The sequence below is a fragment of the Typha latifolia genome, chromosome 14, assembly GCF_019914945.1.
Source record: "Typha latifolia isolate L0001 chromosome 14, TyphaL0001v2, whole genome shotgun sequence".
Classification (NCBI taxonomy): Eukaryota; Viridiplantae; Streptophyta; class Magnoliopsida; order Poales; family Typhaceae; genus Typha; species Typha latifolia.
The window spans coordinates 1,000,575-1,017,588 of NC_133099.1; the positions used below are offsets into that span (position 1 = coordinate 1,000,575).

A 17,014-nucleotide genomic window follows, 5' to 3' on the forward strand; every position below is an offset into this window, starting at 1 on the left:
TGAACAAAGGCAGTAGATGTTGGCTTTACTGTGTAAATTGTAAAGAGTTCTCCCTCGGGCCCTCGGCATAACAGAGAAAATTTTGCTGCAGAAAAAGTCTTCTTTTTTATAAGGTATTTTAAACCATATATGTCATAAAATTCTTCAAAACTCTGAACTAATTGGATGCCAATGAGATTGTGTTTTTATCTGTAACAAGTATTTCTTAGCAGTATCAAGTTAATTGAGATGATATTAAATTTTTACTTCTCAAACAGAGAAAAAAAAAATACCAGGACTGCAAAAGAAAGAAGAGAACCTATTGGATTCAATAATGTTAGACAATCTGACATACCAATCGGTCAACAAAAGAACCGATGCGACCTGCCACCAAACACTATAAAATTTATTGATGTCTTGTTCTTTTCCTTTTTATCTTTTCGTTATAAAGAATACCCCAGAAGAAAATTTGAATATAAAAAATAAGCTCAAATAGAACATGAACCAATTTCTTCCTAAATAATTCATCCTTCTCTTTTCCAAGACCTCCTCATCTCTGTTAGACAGCAGCAGCTGGAGATTGGGTAATGTCACTCACCATCTTTAATGCAATGCAAGGCTGGTCCACTGGTACCTGTCCATGAGACCAAAGACACTTCCACATGAGATTGTACTATATTAAAAATCTATCTATATATATATAAAAGAAGAACTCTCATTCACATTAAAAAGGAGCCACTGCATTCACCTGCACTCGTATGTCCTCTCATGCACTTCCTGTGCATGCTCATGAGCTCACCAGTGTCTACAGTGTTCAAGATCTCCTACTCACGTGAAGGCAAAATCCCACCACCTCCATTAATGCACACCTCAGAGGTGCCCCCCCCCCAAGATGTATCAACCTCCACGTGAGGAGCATTCATCCCCTTTTTAGGAGATGCAGAAAAGATTTGGACATGCTAATGTCTGTAACTTAGTCAACTTGGACAGTTTGAAGTTTAAAGGACAACATGAATGAAGTAGTTCATACCTATGTGGTTCGATTTTAACTTACGCTATCCTCATAAAAAATACAATCAGACGGTTTCTTTAGGTGGCAGTGAATATTGACACTATTGAACTACATTGATTTCAGCATTTGGAATCGTTTAAAAAAGCATGCTTCTAAGTTAAAAGCTTCATGGCATGCCAGGAAACAACAAAAGTAATTAAATGGCCCTACAAGTAGATCCCCCCCCCTATGCAAGTGGTAAGTTGTTAATAATGATAGCATTATGTGCAATAAGTAGTACACATAGGCAGTGGATAAAACAAAATACTCACAAAATGTCCAGCTCCAAGGATCCAATAGAAATGTAGGTTCTTATGCGACTTAACAAAGGCCTTAGTAGCTCCAGTTTCATCTCCATCACAATACAGAGGCTCTCGGTTTAAGCTGTTAAAATTCTTTAGCCCCTTCCATCTGAAGAAAAAAAAAAAGAAAACCAAAATAATCACATCTCTATCATATGCCAATAGATAATAATTTGCCATGAGATTAATAGATTATTTATAGCCTCACTTGAGCTTCTGAACCCATGCTTCTGCTCCTTTGGTTGCACATATCAAATCAAGCTTCACACAGCCAAAATTGACCAACATTAGTGTTTGGTCAAAGATATCTATTTCTTGATCAATTAGGACAATGAGAAAGAACTCGAGCAATTTAGATGTTAGCTTATAACTTTTCTTTTCCAATGCCCAAGAGAGGGAGATTCCACTTGCAATGTTGGTGAGCAACAAAGGTACCATTTGAAAAAGCCATCACAACAACCAAAACATTTCTCACATTTCTTTGGAGAAAAGATTAGCATTAGAGACACTCTTCTTTCTGAGGACTTTGGTTTATTAGCTGTCTCAAAGATTAACTATGTCTTCATAGCACAATATAATAACTTCATTACTCAAAGAATCATGCCTAATAGTCCAACTAATGCTCCATATTCATTATAGAGACCATCTAATATGATTGCTTGCCCATGTTCCTTACTTTGTCAGCTCACCTTATCTTGAGATGTCAATGGAAAAAAATATACATATCACATGCATTTTAATTAGTGGGCCCTAAATCATCATTTAATATCAATAAATAGGAAATTACTTTATATCCTATATGTGGTTTAGCTAATTTGAGCTTACCTTGGTGTGGACCACATGAGTATTAAATGCTCAAATTTGAAGTACATTGAGGTCAATTAAATCAGGTCAACCGACAGCGTACGGTTTTCTTAATTACTACCCAATCCAATAAAACAATAGACAGAAGTACCTTCATACACAAAGTGTGAAAGTTTGTAGTTAATTTCAATACCTGGCCATTGTATATAGTCACATTAACACCAAAGGAAAGAAGCTCATCAACCTGCAAGAGAAATTTAACATTGTGAGATAATTGCTTATGAGTGTAGAAGGAGTTGTTTATTTATACCTCATTGATACTTGGTTTCATGAATGCAGGTCTCAAAGCATCAAAGACATCATCAGACTGTCCTCCCCAACTGCAAGAGAAAGAAAAATTAATTACTTCTTTATATCAAGATATTAACTTTGAGGAGAAAATACAACTTATACTTAACTTCTTGAAGTTTTGTTTATATCACTTGATCCTCTTATAGCTCTAATCAATATACAATTATCTATGGTTTGATAATTTGAATACAAAATAATCAAACTACCCTTTTTATTTTACATCAAATTATTATGAAAAAACTTCCTTTTTGCCTTATGCTTCTTTCATCTAAATCTTTTTCACTCTTACTTTTGTTAACGAAAAAATTAATGATTTTATTTTGAAGTTTGACCTAACTGTAACGATTATTAAAGAAAGATGCGTATATACCTGACATTCTTGGGAATTATTTTTAGCTTTTCCTTAATGACAGTGTTCATGAGATCACTGAGACTACCATTGAAGGAAGCCTTAGAGCTCAGATATCTCGAATAACGCTCACTTACTGACATCTTCGATGTTCCGATCGCCATCGTAGACCCAAAAGGTGCGTCGTCTTGCAAGAAATTATAGAAATCCTGCAAGTTTATTGCATGCAGTCTAAGAAACAATCAGTATATTTAGAATCTACAAAACTTTGATGAGGATTTTATAGACCAAAGTTTTCTTACAACGAAGTTACTACTTGAACTGATCCACCCCTCCAGCTCATTCCATGAGCTCTCTGCTTCAAGATACAAACCTTCCTCTAGTTGATGTTGGATTTTTCTAGCCAAACTGACATAGAATACCTCACAAGATCAGAAGAGATTAAAAGAAAAAAAAACTCAAGAATATATTGCTGACCAAAGAACAGATCTCTACTTGTTTGATTGCTCTTCGCCATTCTTATCGAGCCTAGAGACATCTAGGAGAAGAGGTCCCCATGAAAACTACAATAGAAACCACAAAAGACCCAGAATTTATCCAAGTTTGATCTTATCGAATTCAAACTCACGACAAGTGATAGTTCTACAAGCTAACCACAAAATCCTCTGGAGAAATCCAACTATTCCCCAAAGCAACTCCTGTTCACAGAGCTCAAACGATCACCCCAATTCCAAATGAATTAAGCCAAAGATGAAGAAAAAAAAAATTTTACCTCCAAATTTAAGCTTCAATTTTCCAGCTTTAATGGCCTTGACGATCGAGACACCAGCGGTGGCCGCAAACTTTCCTCCGTAAGATTCAGCCGCAATAAAAAGTGGGCTTTTCTGCAACTTCTCATTCTTGTTGTAGAGCTTCTTCAGAAGAGCAGTCAAGTCACTTGCAGCCTCTTCATCAGTCTTTACAAGAAGCTCTTTATCCTCTACAAAACTATATCCAGTTCCTACTGGATTATCCTACAATGTGGATAAAATTATCCATGATAACTACACAAACTTATCCATATCTATCAAGAAAAAGAGAGAAATTTTTAGTACAAAAGATTCACCACAAAGAGGAGATCAGCCTTCTGTAGCCATGTAGATTCCCTAGGCTTTAGATTAGTATCTAATGGTCCAATCTCTCCAAAGTTCCCATATCCAACACCAGAAGCCCCCTGTCTCAATACGAAAAATCCATAAGAACCAAAAAAAAAAATATTCTTGTTTTCCTCTCTTCAATCGTATCATTACTTCTAATAATCTACTTGAACACAAATCGAGAGAGACTTACAGGTCCACCCTGCAACCAGAGCACCGTAGGCCATGGAATTGCTCCGTTTTCAACTCTTTTCGGGCTGCGATAGAGCCACCAGAACATGTGGGCTTCTGCATTATTCACAGGAAAACAAGGATTTTTTTTTTTTTAATTTTTTGTTTAACAAATCTCAAGAACAAAGATCGGAGAAGAAAGGAATGCATTACTTGGTCTAACTCGAGCATAGCCCCATTGTTCAGATCCATCTCTCGTTGCAGAGCCATTAGAGACGCAGAGAAGTGAGAGTAGAACAAGAAGAAGAGGAAAAAAAGAGAATCTAACCATACCCAATTGAAAGAATGGAAGAACAAGAAGAAAAAGAAGAATATAAAGAGGTATAAATAGAACAGAAGTAACAAGAAGGGAACAAATTTGAACTTTTCTTTGTTAATCTTATGGTTGTCTATCCTTTTGGGTGGATATTTGAATGCATTAAGTTGCAGTTGGCCATCTCTTTGGAGGCTATAAAGTAACAACAGTGAGAGAATCCTCATAAAAAGGAAAGCGAAGACTGTCGATTTGAAGCCTTTCTATCACAGAAAGCAACCGCCTTCGGAATTTATTTCCCACCAAATCCTCTCCCCCATTGCTAATGGAGACGAAGTATTCATATCCACAGAGCAAATTTATTTATTTATTAAAAAAGCACACACTATATCTTTCTCTTTTATTAAATTAACACCCTACCCATAATTAGCATATAATTAGTTAGATTAGCGACATACCTATGATTGTTTTAGGTCATTTTGATTTATTTATTATTAAAATTTGATGAATATTCTCTGTTTTGCTTCAATCTTATTTATTTATTTTTATTTTTACTTGCAAGAACTTTGGAAGGGATTTTAGTATTGCCTCGGAAATTGGGATCTTGGGTTGGCTTGAAGTATAGGGAATGAGAAGTAGTATTAAATATTTCCTTTTCTTCTGAACTATTAAATGCTATTTGCCAAACAATTCCATGTATACAATTATATTGGGTTTTGTACATAATTAATACTAAAAAAATTTAAAACATCATAATTACTATTAAAATCATTTACTCTTTTAGAATTATTAAATAATTGACTAAATTGTCTTCTTTTTTAAAGTTTAAAATGTAAATTATTTATAAAGAAACAATTTTATTCAGAAGTTATTTACTATTTTATTTTCAAAATGTCTAGAATATTTTTTAATTTCGCCAGTAACATTTAATTCAAAATATTTTTTTAACTAAAATTTTAGAAAGACACTGGCTAAAGGCAATGGATGCATGCGAATAACAAAGAAGTTAATTTGTTATTATATTGTTTGTTGTTAAGCTGTCATTAGTTGATCTTGTTTGTTGTTAATTTGTCCAAAGGCATAATGTCATGCCATTATGCCACCCTAATGGTAAGATTAAGGTCTTGCCTAACAATATTTACCAAGATTAATCTTAAATTAGTTATTGATTAAATTTTTTGGACTTGTGGTTAAATTCCAAGCTTCCGGATAATGGGCTTGATCCATTTGGTTATCAATAAATTTATTTTCTCAAGTTTAATCAATTTATTAAATGGGCTTTTTTTCAGAAAAGCCCATAAAATATTTTGGGCCAGAAATTGAAGTGTGTTGTGGAAAGCCAAAGCCCAGAGAATAATTCCAAGGCCCAAAATTATATCCCAAGTTTATGAGTCATTTTCTTTATTTAAAAATATATATATATTTATCAAAAGCAACCTACCTTTTGTCTTTATTATCATTCAACTCCTGCATCTTATTTTTTAATGCCTCCAAAATATTTCGACTTTTATTTTCTTATCAAATAGTTACTACATAGATAAGGTAAATTAATAATAGATGCAAAATAATCTTAATACCCTTGAGAAAGTTTTTAAAATTAAGGTAAAAGTAGCATAATATTCTATGCTTGTTATCTGCCGTTATGTTAAAATTATCTCAGGATATTTTTGGGCATTAAAAGTAAAATATATAATATTTAAAATAAATTTACTTTTATTTTATAAGAGAAAAATTGCCACTAATATGTAAGATTTTTTTTTTAATGGAATTAGAGTTGGCCCACATCAATTTAGATAAGTTAATACTTTAAATTTGTTTCTGGAATTAAACTATGATTAATCTAGATTAAAGACAACCACCCATAAACAAAAAAGTAATGTCATCTTGCTTGGTAGCATAAATTTAGTGTCATATCTCCTTGGCTTATCCTATTTCTCTATTAGTTTGATTAGTGATAAGTTACATCATCAAAGTAATAAAAGACAATAACAAACAATCAATCATAAATTGATAATAATAAAAGACAATAGTAAAGAGGGCAACATGCCAAGGCCATGACAAAGCTTCTTACCTATTACCACTAGAGACACTAATCTTGCACTCTAATCCAACATTAGATAGCACAATCATTAGTCTAATGATCATCTGTCAATTTCATTAATCAAATAGTTTTATATTTAATATCTTGTCTTGGAGGTTCTTATAATCTAGCTTCTCAACTAATATTATAGCATGATATTCTATTAGGGATACTGAGATTAGCTTCTAAAATATTTAAAATACTGGCGATTTTATTCAATATCCTTTAAACAACTACTAATCTTAGGAAGAAATGAGGAAAATAAAACAACTAATTTCCCCTTGAAAAGTTAAAAGGGTGACCAAAATTAATTTATATCTAGTCTAGTAGATGGAGATTAGAATAATCACAGTGGAAGTAGTTTGTTCTCTTTAAAATAAATAAATAAATAAATAAAAAGAAATAGTAATACTCTTTCACCTTCTTATTCTGTTCTCTTTTTCTAGTAGTCTCTGGGGATCTTTCGGCAGCTTGACAGTGACTTCCTTTGGCTTCTATCATAAGAATGCATGCATGCATGCATCCATACATAAATATGCCAACATTGGGCCCACAACAACTAAGGCAATAAAATTATTCTCCTTAATTAAAGCCCTTCATTTTGCACTTTGTCTCTTTCTTTTCTTTTCTTTTCTTTTTTTTCTCTCTATATGTGTTTGTTTTGCATATTGGTTCCAAAAGTTTCACCTACCTTTATTCCTTCCAAGAGAAAAACCATTTAAGCATCACTAAGTTTTGTGGTCTAAGATGCTGGTGGTCTGGCTCTGGCTCTCTGGCTCTCTGGCTTTAATCATGCTCCCTAGCTTTGGACATTAGATGCCCATTTTGATTCCATGAGAGTTGGATGCTTTGGACCTGGACCTGGAGGACTTGGACTTGCAAACTATACCCAAATCCAAATTGCATGAATTGTTATTGCTTATCTAATATAATATTTGGGTCATATATTTTGCCCAATTAATAATCAATATATTAATTATGTTTTAAATATATATATATAGAGAGAGAGAGGGAGTAGAATTTAGAGCAGGTGCAATTGATATATGCAATCGAGTGCAGATGAAAACTTATACTATTATGTTAGGTTTTTGGATAAATTATGAAACCCTAATAATTGGTTAAAATGTTGTAATAGAATTCCAATTCCTGTTAATAATCCAATTTTTTTTAATTATTATTATTATTTTTTTTGGTGCCTATTTCCGTTCCTAGGATTCCATCCAATCGAAGCTGATCATGTCCTCGGGATGCGTGGCACCGGCACACGTGTCGATGCGATCCCGATATGCAAGAAGAATTATAGCTAAGGAAGTGGGTCCCGTGGTTTACGTGTCGTCATGCAACTGGCATAACACCAGTGTCCTCTGTTGTCTCCGGATCATGCAGTCTCCGTACTCGGCCGGTCCCAGATCTTATTATTGTGAGAATTTTAAAGCTAATGGCTGTGTTTCTATTCAATATTAAGCTCTAAATGCAATATACATATATATACCTACCCTGGATTGATTACGATAAATAAATTAAGCATTTAATCTAATTATCCATAATTAACCATTTAAAAAAATTGCATAATTAAATTTAAGCGCCGACCTAGGGCATTAAATAAGACATGAACGTGGCTTTGATAGCATTTAAACTAAAATAAGTTTCTGTTCATTAAACTACTCCAATAACTATCAAAACTAACCACCAACGAGATTAAATGCCTCAAGTAAATGTATAAGTTATATACCGCAATAAATAAGTGCTATATATTGCTGAAAAATTCAAGAAATCTCTATCAAAGAAGAACTCCAATTCATATGGCAATCTTGTTACACCAAATCTGGTAGATATCTATAAACACAAAGACAAAAGATAAATAAAGAAGAAGAAGAAGAAGAAAAACTATCAGATCTGATAGTATATTGACCTTCTTAAAATGAAATCAAAACCACACAAATAAACCAAATTATTCTTGTTCTACTTAACCATGAAGCTTCCTCTTCTTCGCGTTGCCTTGTTGGTCTCTACGTTGGAATAAGTTGTCCAACTCCTCTACACCAACCACGATGAACTCGAAATCTCTCATCAACCTCCTCTTACACATCACCACCCTCCTCGGCTTCCTCGGCGCCGGAGGGCAATTCTTCGGCGTCGATGGCAGCTTGCTCTCTTTCGACCTGGGCGTGCGGCATTCTTGATCTCCTGCGTCATTTTGCGGTGCTGGTGTTCCTCCATGATCGTCTTCCTTGGAAGATTGGGATGATGTCGCGATAGGCCGGAGTATCAACTCCAGTGGAGCTTCGGCTATCTCAGAGGAGGCTGCCATGGTGATGGTATGGAAATTGACACTTAGATCTATAATATCATGAAAGAAAGTCTATATGTATAGATAGATATATACACACACATATATATATATATATATATATATATATATATATATATATATATATATATCTATATATGAATGTGAGCTAGAAAGGAGGAGATAAGAGTGGCTTGGTAGAGAAGATAGGAACTAAGAAGAGTTTATATAGTTCTCTCTTTTTGCTCCTTCTTCTTCTTCTCTCTCTCTATATACTAGACTGCTTTCTTCCAAGATGATCTCCTTGGCTTTTTTACTTTCTTGAATTGGATGGGCCCTTTAGAAGCTACCTTACCTTATCCTCTCTCTCTCTCCCTCTCTCACACACACATCTTTTACCTTTGAGTCATAATGAAGTCACTTAAAACAGTAGTGAGTAGTATGGAATTAATAGGTTAAATGTTATTGGCATTTAAAATAATTCGCCATAATCGAAATTACGGTATTTACTGCCTGTGACTACAAATTTTTCTTGCTTTAGACGATAGGGTCATAATTTATATAAGAATATATATATTTGGTTTAAAGAAAGAGGAGATTATATTTTTTATGATAGGATGAGATATGTGGGACCCTTCTAATCTCTCTTCTCTTTCCGACAAGCCTCATAGGATACCCTTTTGGAGCATTAAGATGGCGAATTAGAGCCGTCCGATCGTAAAGGATAGATGGTCCCCGGGAGTAAAACGAGCCGCATAGGATGCCGTTCGGGGGGGGGGAATTAAATGCCAGCACGGTCGACTCGTTTCCTTTTGTTACTGTTTCGAAATTACCGAAATAATCGGGGGTTAATTAGCAAATAGTTCTCGTACCTCTGCACGTGAGAGTCTGGCGATTGGTAGATCCTGCCGAATAAGGCTCGGTTTTACCGCCAGCCGAATAATAATTAATCCAACCCTCAGGATATATTCTTTTTAATTACGGAATTTTGATACATATCACTAATTAACCTAAATGTAAGGTAGACGCGCGCAAATAGGGAACTTTGGAGGGGTGTGCATATAAAAAAGAGCATGGATTTGGGATTAACATTTTAGCCCCTTGATTAAAGATAATATGACTCGAAGAGTCTAAATTCACCTGAAGGCCTGGCCATGGCCCAATAAGCAACTCTACTCTCAGGTTGTGGGCCATGGCCCATGAGGGGTAAAAAAGGAAACCTTATCTGATGATATCTCTGGCTATCTGCTGTAAATTGTTCTTCTAAATGATTAGAGCCACAGGGATTGTTCCTCGTGGTCAAGGCATGAAAGCATATCATGTCGGTAAACAAACAAAAACTCCTCTGAGATTTTCTTTTTATGGATGTTATTTATTTTAACTTAATATTGTTTGATAATTATTGACTAATCTCTCTAATTTACAAAAGAAAATAAATATTATAATAAAGTACATCAAAATTATAGATTTGATGTGCCAATTTAAGGCTCTAAGTAATTATGAGGTAAATTATTAAGTATAAATCCAGATTAGTGGATTATTAATGTGGGTAGGGTTAGTCGGTTAGATATTAACTTTAAATGGGACGCTAGCCCAGCCCGGTAGAGATTTGAGCGCCGGAGAGAGAAAAGAGATTTCTTTTTAATTTTCATAAAAAAAAATCCGAAGAACAATTAATTCCTCAAACACATCATACAACCTTTTATTATTATATATTTATCACAACTTAAATGGGAAAAAAATATTTGGAATGATGACCACTAATATACAAATACAATTATCCTCCTTTCAAGTGAATTGTCCTGTGTTGACCTTTTCACTTACGACCATCGACGTGGACGACTCGTTAACCCCTCGCGAAAGTCAAACGGGTTGACGTATTTACCCCGCAGGCGGCTTCCCACGAGTCAACTTCCTGGAATCGAGGAAGTTCTTGTGCTTGGTCTCGCGGGAGGCCAGGTAGTCTAGGAAAGCGGCGAAGTCGGTGTCGTCATAGAGCCTGGGGTTGTCTTCGTCGACGAGTTCTGGCGAGGGGCTGACTACTCTCTCGAACGGGAGGCTATGGAGAGAGGCCACCGAGATCCGAGACTTTGAAGCGTTAACGAGCACGCGATGCAGCACGCTTTTGTACCTCCCGTTGCTAAATATCTGAACCCAAAATCCGACCCAATTAATGGAGGATATAAAGGATCAATTTTGGTACACAGAAGCTTTGAAATGGTCCAGTTTAAGACACATGCACTCCTCTGATTAGTGGAAGGAGTCATCTCCACGTAGAAACAACTCAGAGTGAAAGCAACACGCAAGGATAAGATCAAATTAACCACTGACCTCGAGATGATCACCGACGTTGACGAGCAGGGAGTTAGGGATGGTGTCAACGGTGAGCCACTCATCCCCATGTTGGATTTGGAGGCCTTGGACTTCGTCTTGGAGGACGAGGGTGAGGAAGCCGTAGTCAGAATGGGGTGGCATTCCAAGCGTAAGGTTGGGCTCAGGGCAAGCTGGGTAGCAGTTCACCACCATTATATGCGAGCCATTCTCGAGTTCTTCGAGTACACTACTTTTCTCCACCCCTAGTGTTTCTAAGATTGCATCCATTAGATCCATGAACAAGGACCTACTCTCCTTAGCATATGAAACAGCTCTTTCCCTGCAAGTAAATTAAGGTCGTAATTAAAGGTTATAGCTCTTGTTTTAATATATATGAAAAGGAAGGTACAATTAATTAATTGAACACTAATCATGCATATGGTACTGCTAAATCTCAAATAGCTCATCAGCCTCTCTCAACTCTCTCTCTCTCTCTCTCTCTCTCTCTCTCTCTCTCTATATATATATATATATATATATATAATTAAAATTACAGGAAAGAAGAGTATAAAGTTTTGAGACAAAGGGCACCAACCACTAGGCCACACTTTAGTTGCCACTTTTCGATGATAGGTCCTTATTATCTGCATGTTTTTTTGTGTTGTCCATCTCTACCACACTATTTATTACTATTTATTGGACCACTAGACTTGCATTTATAGTATATTGGCATCAGAAGAGAGCTCTACCCTAATTAACTGCCTAAAATTACTACAACTGAATTAGAGAGGAAGGAGGCCATGATTATTAAAAGGCTCACCTGAACTCCTTTGGTGAAGAGGGCCATTGTGGAAGAAGGCTAGGCAATGGTTGGCAGTTGATCTTCAAGAAGTCCCTCCAAGATAACACACCGTCATTCACCTGGTTGAAGCTAGTCCCATACCTCACCGGAGCTCGGATATCCGACGACATGTACCTCGATCTCTCCTCGAAGGGGAGCTCAAAGAATCTCTTCCCCACATTAACCATTTCCTTTATAAGTTCATAAGGAATGCCATGGTTCACAACCTACTCAAACAAGAAGAAGAAGAACAACAACAACAACAAAAACAACGCTCATTAATCTCACTAAAAAATAAATATCAAATGATAATAAGCAAGACGAAATATTCGATAATAACCTGAAAGAATCCGTATTCGCTACAAGCCTTCGCCATGGCCTCGAGGACCGACGGCCGCTCCCGTGTACGCAACCGCGCGAGATCAATGGTGGGTAACCTTATCTCGCATTTATTGATGCTATCTCCCCGCCCGTTCTTATCGGGGCGGTCCGACGCCGGGAAGATGTACTTTTTGGGGACCCTTGTGATGCCACTCTCACATAGGTGCCTCACCCCTTTCATGCAATCCATCTTGCCTTCCGTTACTAAGTCCATTGCCATTTCTTTGCACACACAGACAGAGAGACAGAGAGAGAGAGAGAGAGAGAGAGAGAGAGAGTTATAAGTGTGATAAAAGCGATGGGGGAGGGAATGGTGAAAGCTATTAGTATATATAAGACGAGAATAAGAGGAAACTGTTTGAAAACCGGCAAAGAATTCTGTGAATTCGGCAGTTGGTTTCGTTTGGGCGCTGGTTTGTGTCCACATCAGACATACGTTGACTAGTTACTTGGTCAGACCCACGAGCTCGCGTGAGCCGGACGACTTGCAACCTCATGCCTTGCAGGATCCGACGTTGCGGAACAAACAGCAACGCAGGCTGTGCCACGTGTGTGTAGGCTATGGAGACACATGTCCCTTGATATGTATACATGCTTAAGTTGGAATTGACTCATGGAGCCGACTCTCCACCAATAATTAATGTTCCTAATCATATATTTAATTAAAAGCGCTTTGATTGAAGAGAAGACTATCAAATAGCCGCCACTCCAATACATTTGATTCTATTACCATATTATAACTACATTTTTCCAGGGGAAGCCCATTTGATTCATTAAGTTTTTCGTCGATTACAAAAATAATATATATATATATATATATATGTACGAAAAAAATAGAGTGATAACTTTTTAAGGCAAGTTTTTACACTTTGACTATAAATAAGTTACACCACAAATAAGGATAAAAGTATCAAGTCTAAAGGACCCAAGAGTATATCCACAGCCAAAGTCAAACAAGCACCTTAGCCTATCCAAGGAAATAGAAGAGAAGGTGCTTAACCCCTTCCCAACTCCAACCTTCCAGTACCACTTTTGACCAAAAACAACCAAAAAGAGAGTGAAAGAAGGTGGAGCCCTAACTCCTGGATTTGCTGGATACCGAAGAGACCTACTCCCTTGACGGTGTTGAAGTAATAACACAGAAGGGAGGGGAGAGAGAGAGAGAGGAAAAATCATGCCACAGTATGGACTGTTGACCCTCTGCCCTCTTATCCAATAGCTAGAGGAGGGGAGAGAGAAAGGATAAGAAAAGAAAAGGTCAGACTGACATTATCCTAACCTTTACAATAGTGGCATATGTTTCTTTCCTTGTCATGGAATAAAAGAAAAGCAATGTCTCCCTCCTCTTCCATCTCAACCCTTTAGAAAGAAAATTCACATAAAACAAACATAAACACTATTCCTCTAATAGCTACACCATGTGGATACCTATAAAGAACTTGCGTGAGATTGATATCACCTTCTGAAATGAAAGGTAGTATATATATATATATATATATATATATATATATATATAATAGTATAAAGAGAAGTAGGCCTTTGCCATCCACCAGCCATGCAAATGTTACTTTGTTTTCTTTAGTTCACTTAGGGGAGATGGCCTAAATTAATCTTTTAGGGTTCCAAGTGTTGCAACATTGCCTTCCACTAGGGTGTTTGGTGACTGCATGAGCCCCACATGCTTGTCCAATTAGGGACATTGCAACTTCACTGATGAGATTGGTGGGTCATTAGCTTAGACAGATTCACGTACGTCGGATGCTAACACTAACACCACCACTCTAATAAATTTATAATTAATGCGAGACAACTTTTAAAGTTATTCCTAGCCATTCATTTATCAAACCTTTTTAAAGCAATTTAACCTACTAATTATTATCTTACTTTCTAGTTTGAAACCTCTCTATTTATTTATAATAGGATCTATTCACCTACAACTCGACTCGTGACTCACGAGCCCCAGTGGACCCGTCAAATCTAGTGTTTGTACTCGCACACCAACTCCACCAACCGAGTCTTGCCACATCATCAGATGGGACCTCCAGCTAGGAGTAGTTGATCTGATTGAATTTTCCCTCTTTTTCTTTTTCTTTTTGACTTCTAATATAAGTTGATCTCATGTGGTGTAGGTCGTATTTGTAACACGAGTAGAGATTAATTTTGGGACATCGCTTTTGGAAGTATCTTTTGAAAACTACAAGTTATTACTATAAGATTTTCGCAGATCATTCATATAATAAAAGATTATCACAATCATCTATTGTGATAATTTTTTCTAAAATGTAATATGACCAAAATCATATCTTGCGAAAGCCTTTTCAGATTAGCAATGGAAAAATATTTAATTACATTTTTATTACTTATGTTATAAAAGCATACAAATTATACGTTAGACTTTGAAAATTTTATAATTAAACTAATCTATTAGTCTGCCCGTGAGATATATAAGTCATATAGTAAACACATGAATAATATGTTATTTTCAAATAGAGTACATTACTCTTGTAAAGATGAATATATATATATATATATATATATTTTTTTTTTTTTTTTTTTTTAATAATTTTACCTTCGTCTTCTTCCACAAGCTAAAGGAAGAAGAAAAACAACTCTCCGAGAAGACTAAGTTAGCGGTGGTGGTTATGGAGGAGTGTTTGGAATTAGAGGTGTTATCGATGGATTGGAAGTGACGAAGGAGGAGGAGGCAGTGGAGGACGAGTGCTGGCGGTGGTGGACGATTTGATAATGATGAAGACTAAGTGGTGGTGGTGGTCATAAAAAATGGTTTAGAGCGGGAGGAGGTGTGGCGGTGTTCCCTCCGACTACATAGAACTAAGAGATAATTTTATTGCATACGACATCTAAAGTTTTGCATATTTAAAATTTTAAGAAAAAATTTATACGTTTTTATAGTATAAGAAAGCAAAGTAATATCGAGCCAAAGTATAAAAGAACAAAAGATAGTTAAGCCAATGAATGAGACTAAAGGCAAAGTTATCCAAAAGTTAACTTCCCTTCGCCAAAGGTAATTAATTTCAAAAAGTTTAGGAATAATTTGCACCATTAAAAAATTAAAATTAAGCCAAAAAAGATAAAATAAAAACAAAAATTTGAAGCAAGAGGGCCTACTCTTACCTAATAGCTCACAGGTGATAACACCAAAGAATTGAATGCATTGCCTCGTGGTCCTCTAACTAAGCTACAAACTTTTGATCTTATCAACAAGGGAAATTAATACACACACACAATCATAGCTAATAAAAACCCAAAACCTAGCAGCATGACATACCCCCTCAGCTATGTCACTGCTGCTTATGGTTAGATTGTCAACACTACCACTGCAGTAAACATAACATTCAGAGCACATCAGACATATGCCCTACAGACTCACAAATAATAAGCATGTCATTGTCTTTTAATTTTAAGAGAACTTAGTTACACGAGATTTTTACAATCCAGGTACTTGGCAAAGTCGAGATTGGATAAGTACCTCGATTACCAGGAATTCGTGCATCTGGGTCTGCAAAAAATCTAATCGAAGCCCTTAAATAAAAAATAAAAATAGATCCAATTGTCATGGGGCCATGGCATTTGGTGAGCAGGGGACACTGGAAGGTGGGGGTGCATCTTTGTCTTTTGCACCTCATTCGTTGCATGGTTAGGGGTTTAGGGTCCACGTCAGACACCAGATAAAAATATATAAAAGAACCTACTACTCTCGTGACATTATTTTTTTATAAGATTTCGTGCATGCATGCATGAGGGTTGCTTCTGGTTTATTTTCTGCATGTACTTTAAGGTTTCTTCCTAACGCTTCCATATAACAGTGGATGTCTTATGGATTTAAGCTTTTAGATTACTTGGATTCAATGCACATAGAAGCAATATTTCTCCACGTACTAAAGAAAACTAAAAACGAACACAGAGAAAGTGAAATCAAGCACGCAATGGTTAATCTGGTTAATTATTAATAAGAAGGTACTCTTTTGATTTATTTTTTTAATATTTATTGTAGAATTTTCTTTTTGTATATATATATACTCTTAAAAAATCTATTGTTTGCTTGTATGTATCTCTAAAGATAAATTTTTTTATCGTTTATGCACCTCTCAGAACGAATGTTATTATAAATACTCACCATATTATTTTTCAAATAAAGTCAACTAAATTTTTTCCACGAAAACTATAATAGAAATATTTTATTCTTTTTAACTGTTAGTTAACTCTAACTGATATTTATAGAAAAATAATATATAAGAGTTTTTGTTTCGAGAGTTATATAATAAACCTAAAGATTAGGGTGTAATTTATAAATTTCCTTACATGTTTTAGTTCCTACTCTCTTTTAATCTTATCCATATTTGGGTTTATTTTCAGGCCCATGGATAGATAGATCTGGGGCGATTCTTTTATGCTTTTAATATAAATAGTTTATAGCTTTTTATGGGCCTCATGGGCTAGAATAGGCCCAAAAGCCAGTTTCAGGACCTGTAACAAATCTTAGCGACAACCTATCTGAGAATAAGACTCTTATCCAGGAATAAGGGGGAAGAAAAGAACACTTATCCGATAAGAAGTGTCATAAAACCATCCAATTGGTTACATACATAGAAGATCTGATTGGGCGGATATGTACACCCATTATAAAGTGCA

General features: G+C 35.7%; 2 protein-coding genes across 3 annotated transcripts; both read right to left on the reverse strand.

Annotated features, from left to right (window-relative positions):
- Window positions 1–278: 278 nt before the first annotated feature.
- Window positions 279–4,773, reverse strand: LOC140800768 (serine carboxypeptidase-like 51). Of its 2 annotated transcripts, none has more exons than XR_012111304.1 (13): window positions 4,357–4,609; window positions 4,166–4,260; window positions 3,942–4,049; window positions 3,609–3,849; window positions 3,491–3,534; window positions 3,332–3,399; window positions 3,139–3,244; window positions 2,858–3,045; window positions 2,447–2,516; window positions 2,330–2,380; window positions 1,541–1,593; window positions 728–1,441; window positions 279–613 (listed from the first exon to the last, which is right to left on the reverse strand). XR_012111304.1 is itself a non-coding variant. In XM_073155604.1 (13 exons), the coding sequence occupies exons 1-13, from the start codon at window positions 4,472–4,474 to the stop codon at window positions 539–541; spliced, it is 1,356 nt and encodes a 451-aa protein (XP_073011705.1). In that variant the 5' UTR covers window positions 4,475–4,773; the 3' UTR covers window positions 279–538. The 2 variants fall into 2 exon arrangements, 1 of the variants encoding a protein (XP_073011705.1); XM_073155604.1 differs by having other exon boundaries at window positions 1,303–1,441; window positions 4,357–4,773.
- Window positions 4,774–10,503: 5,730 nt separating this feature from the next.
- Window positions 10,504–12,658, reverse strand: LOC140801152 (probable 2-oxoglutarate-dependent dioxygenase SLC1). Its single transcript, XM_073156157.1, has 4 exons — window positions 12,321–12,658; window positions 11,960–12,207; window positions 11,158–11,479; window positions 10,504–10,974 (listed from the first exon to the last, which is right to left on the reverse strand). The coding sequence occupies exons 1-4, from the start codon at window positions 12,579–12,581 to the stop codon at window positions 10,708–10,710; spliced, it is 1,098 nt and encodes a 365-aa protein (XP_073012258.1). The 5' UTR covers window positions 12,582–12,658; the 3' UTR covers window positions 10,504–10,707.
- Window positions 12,659–17,014: the final 4,356 nt, after the last annotated feature.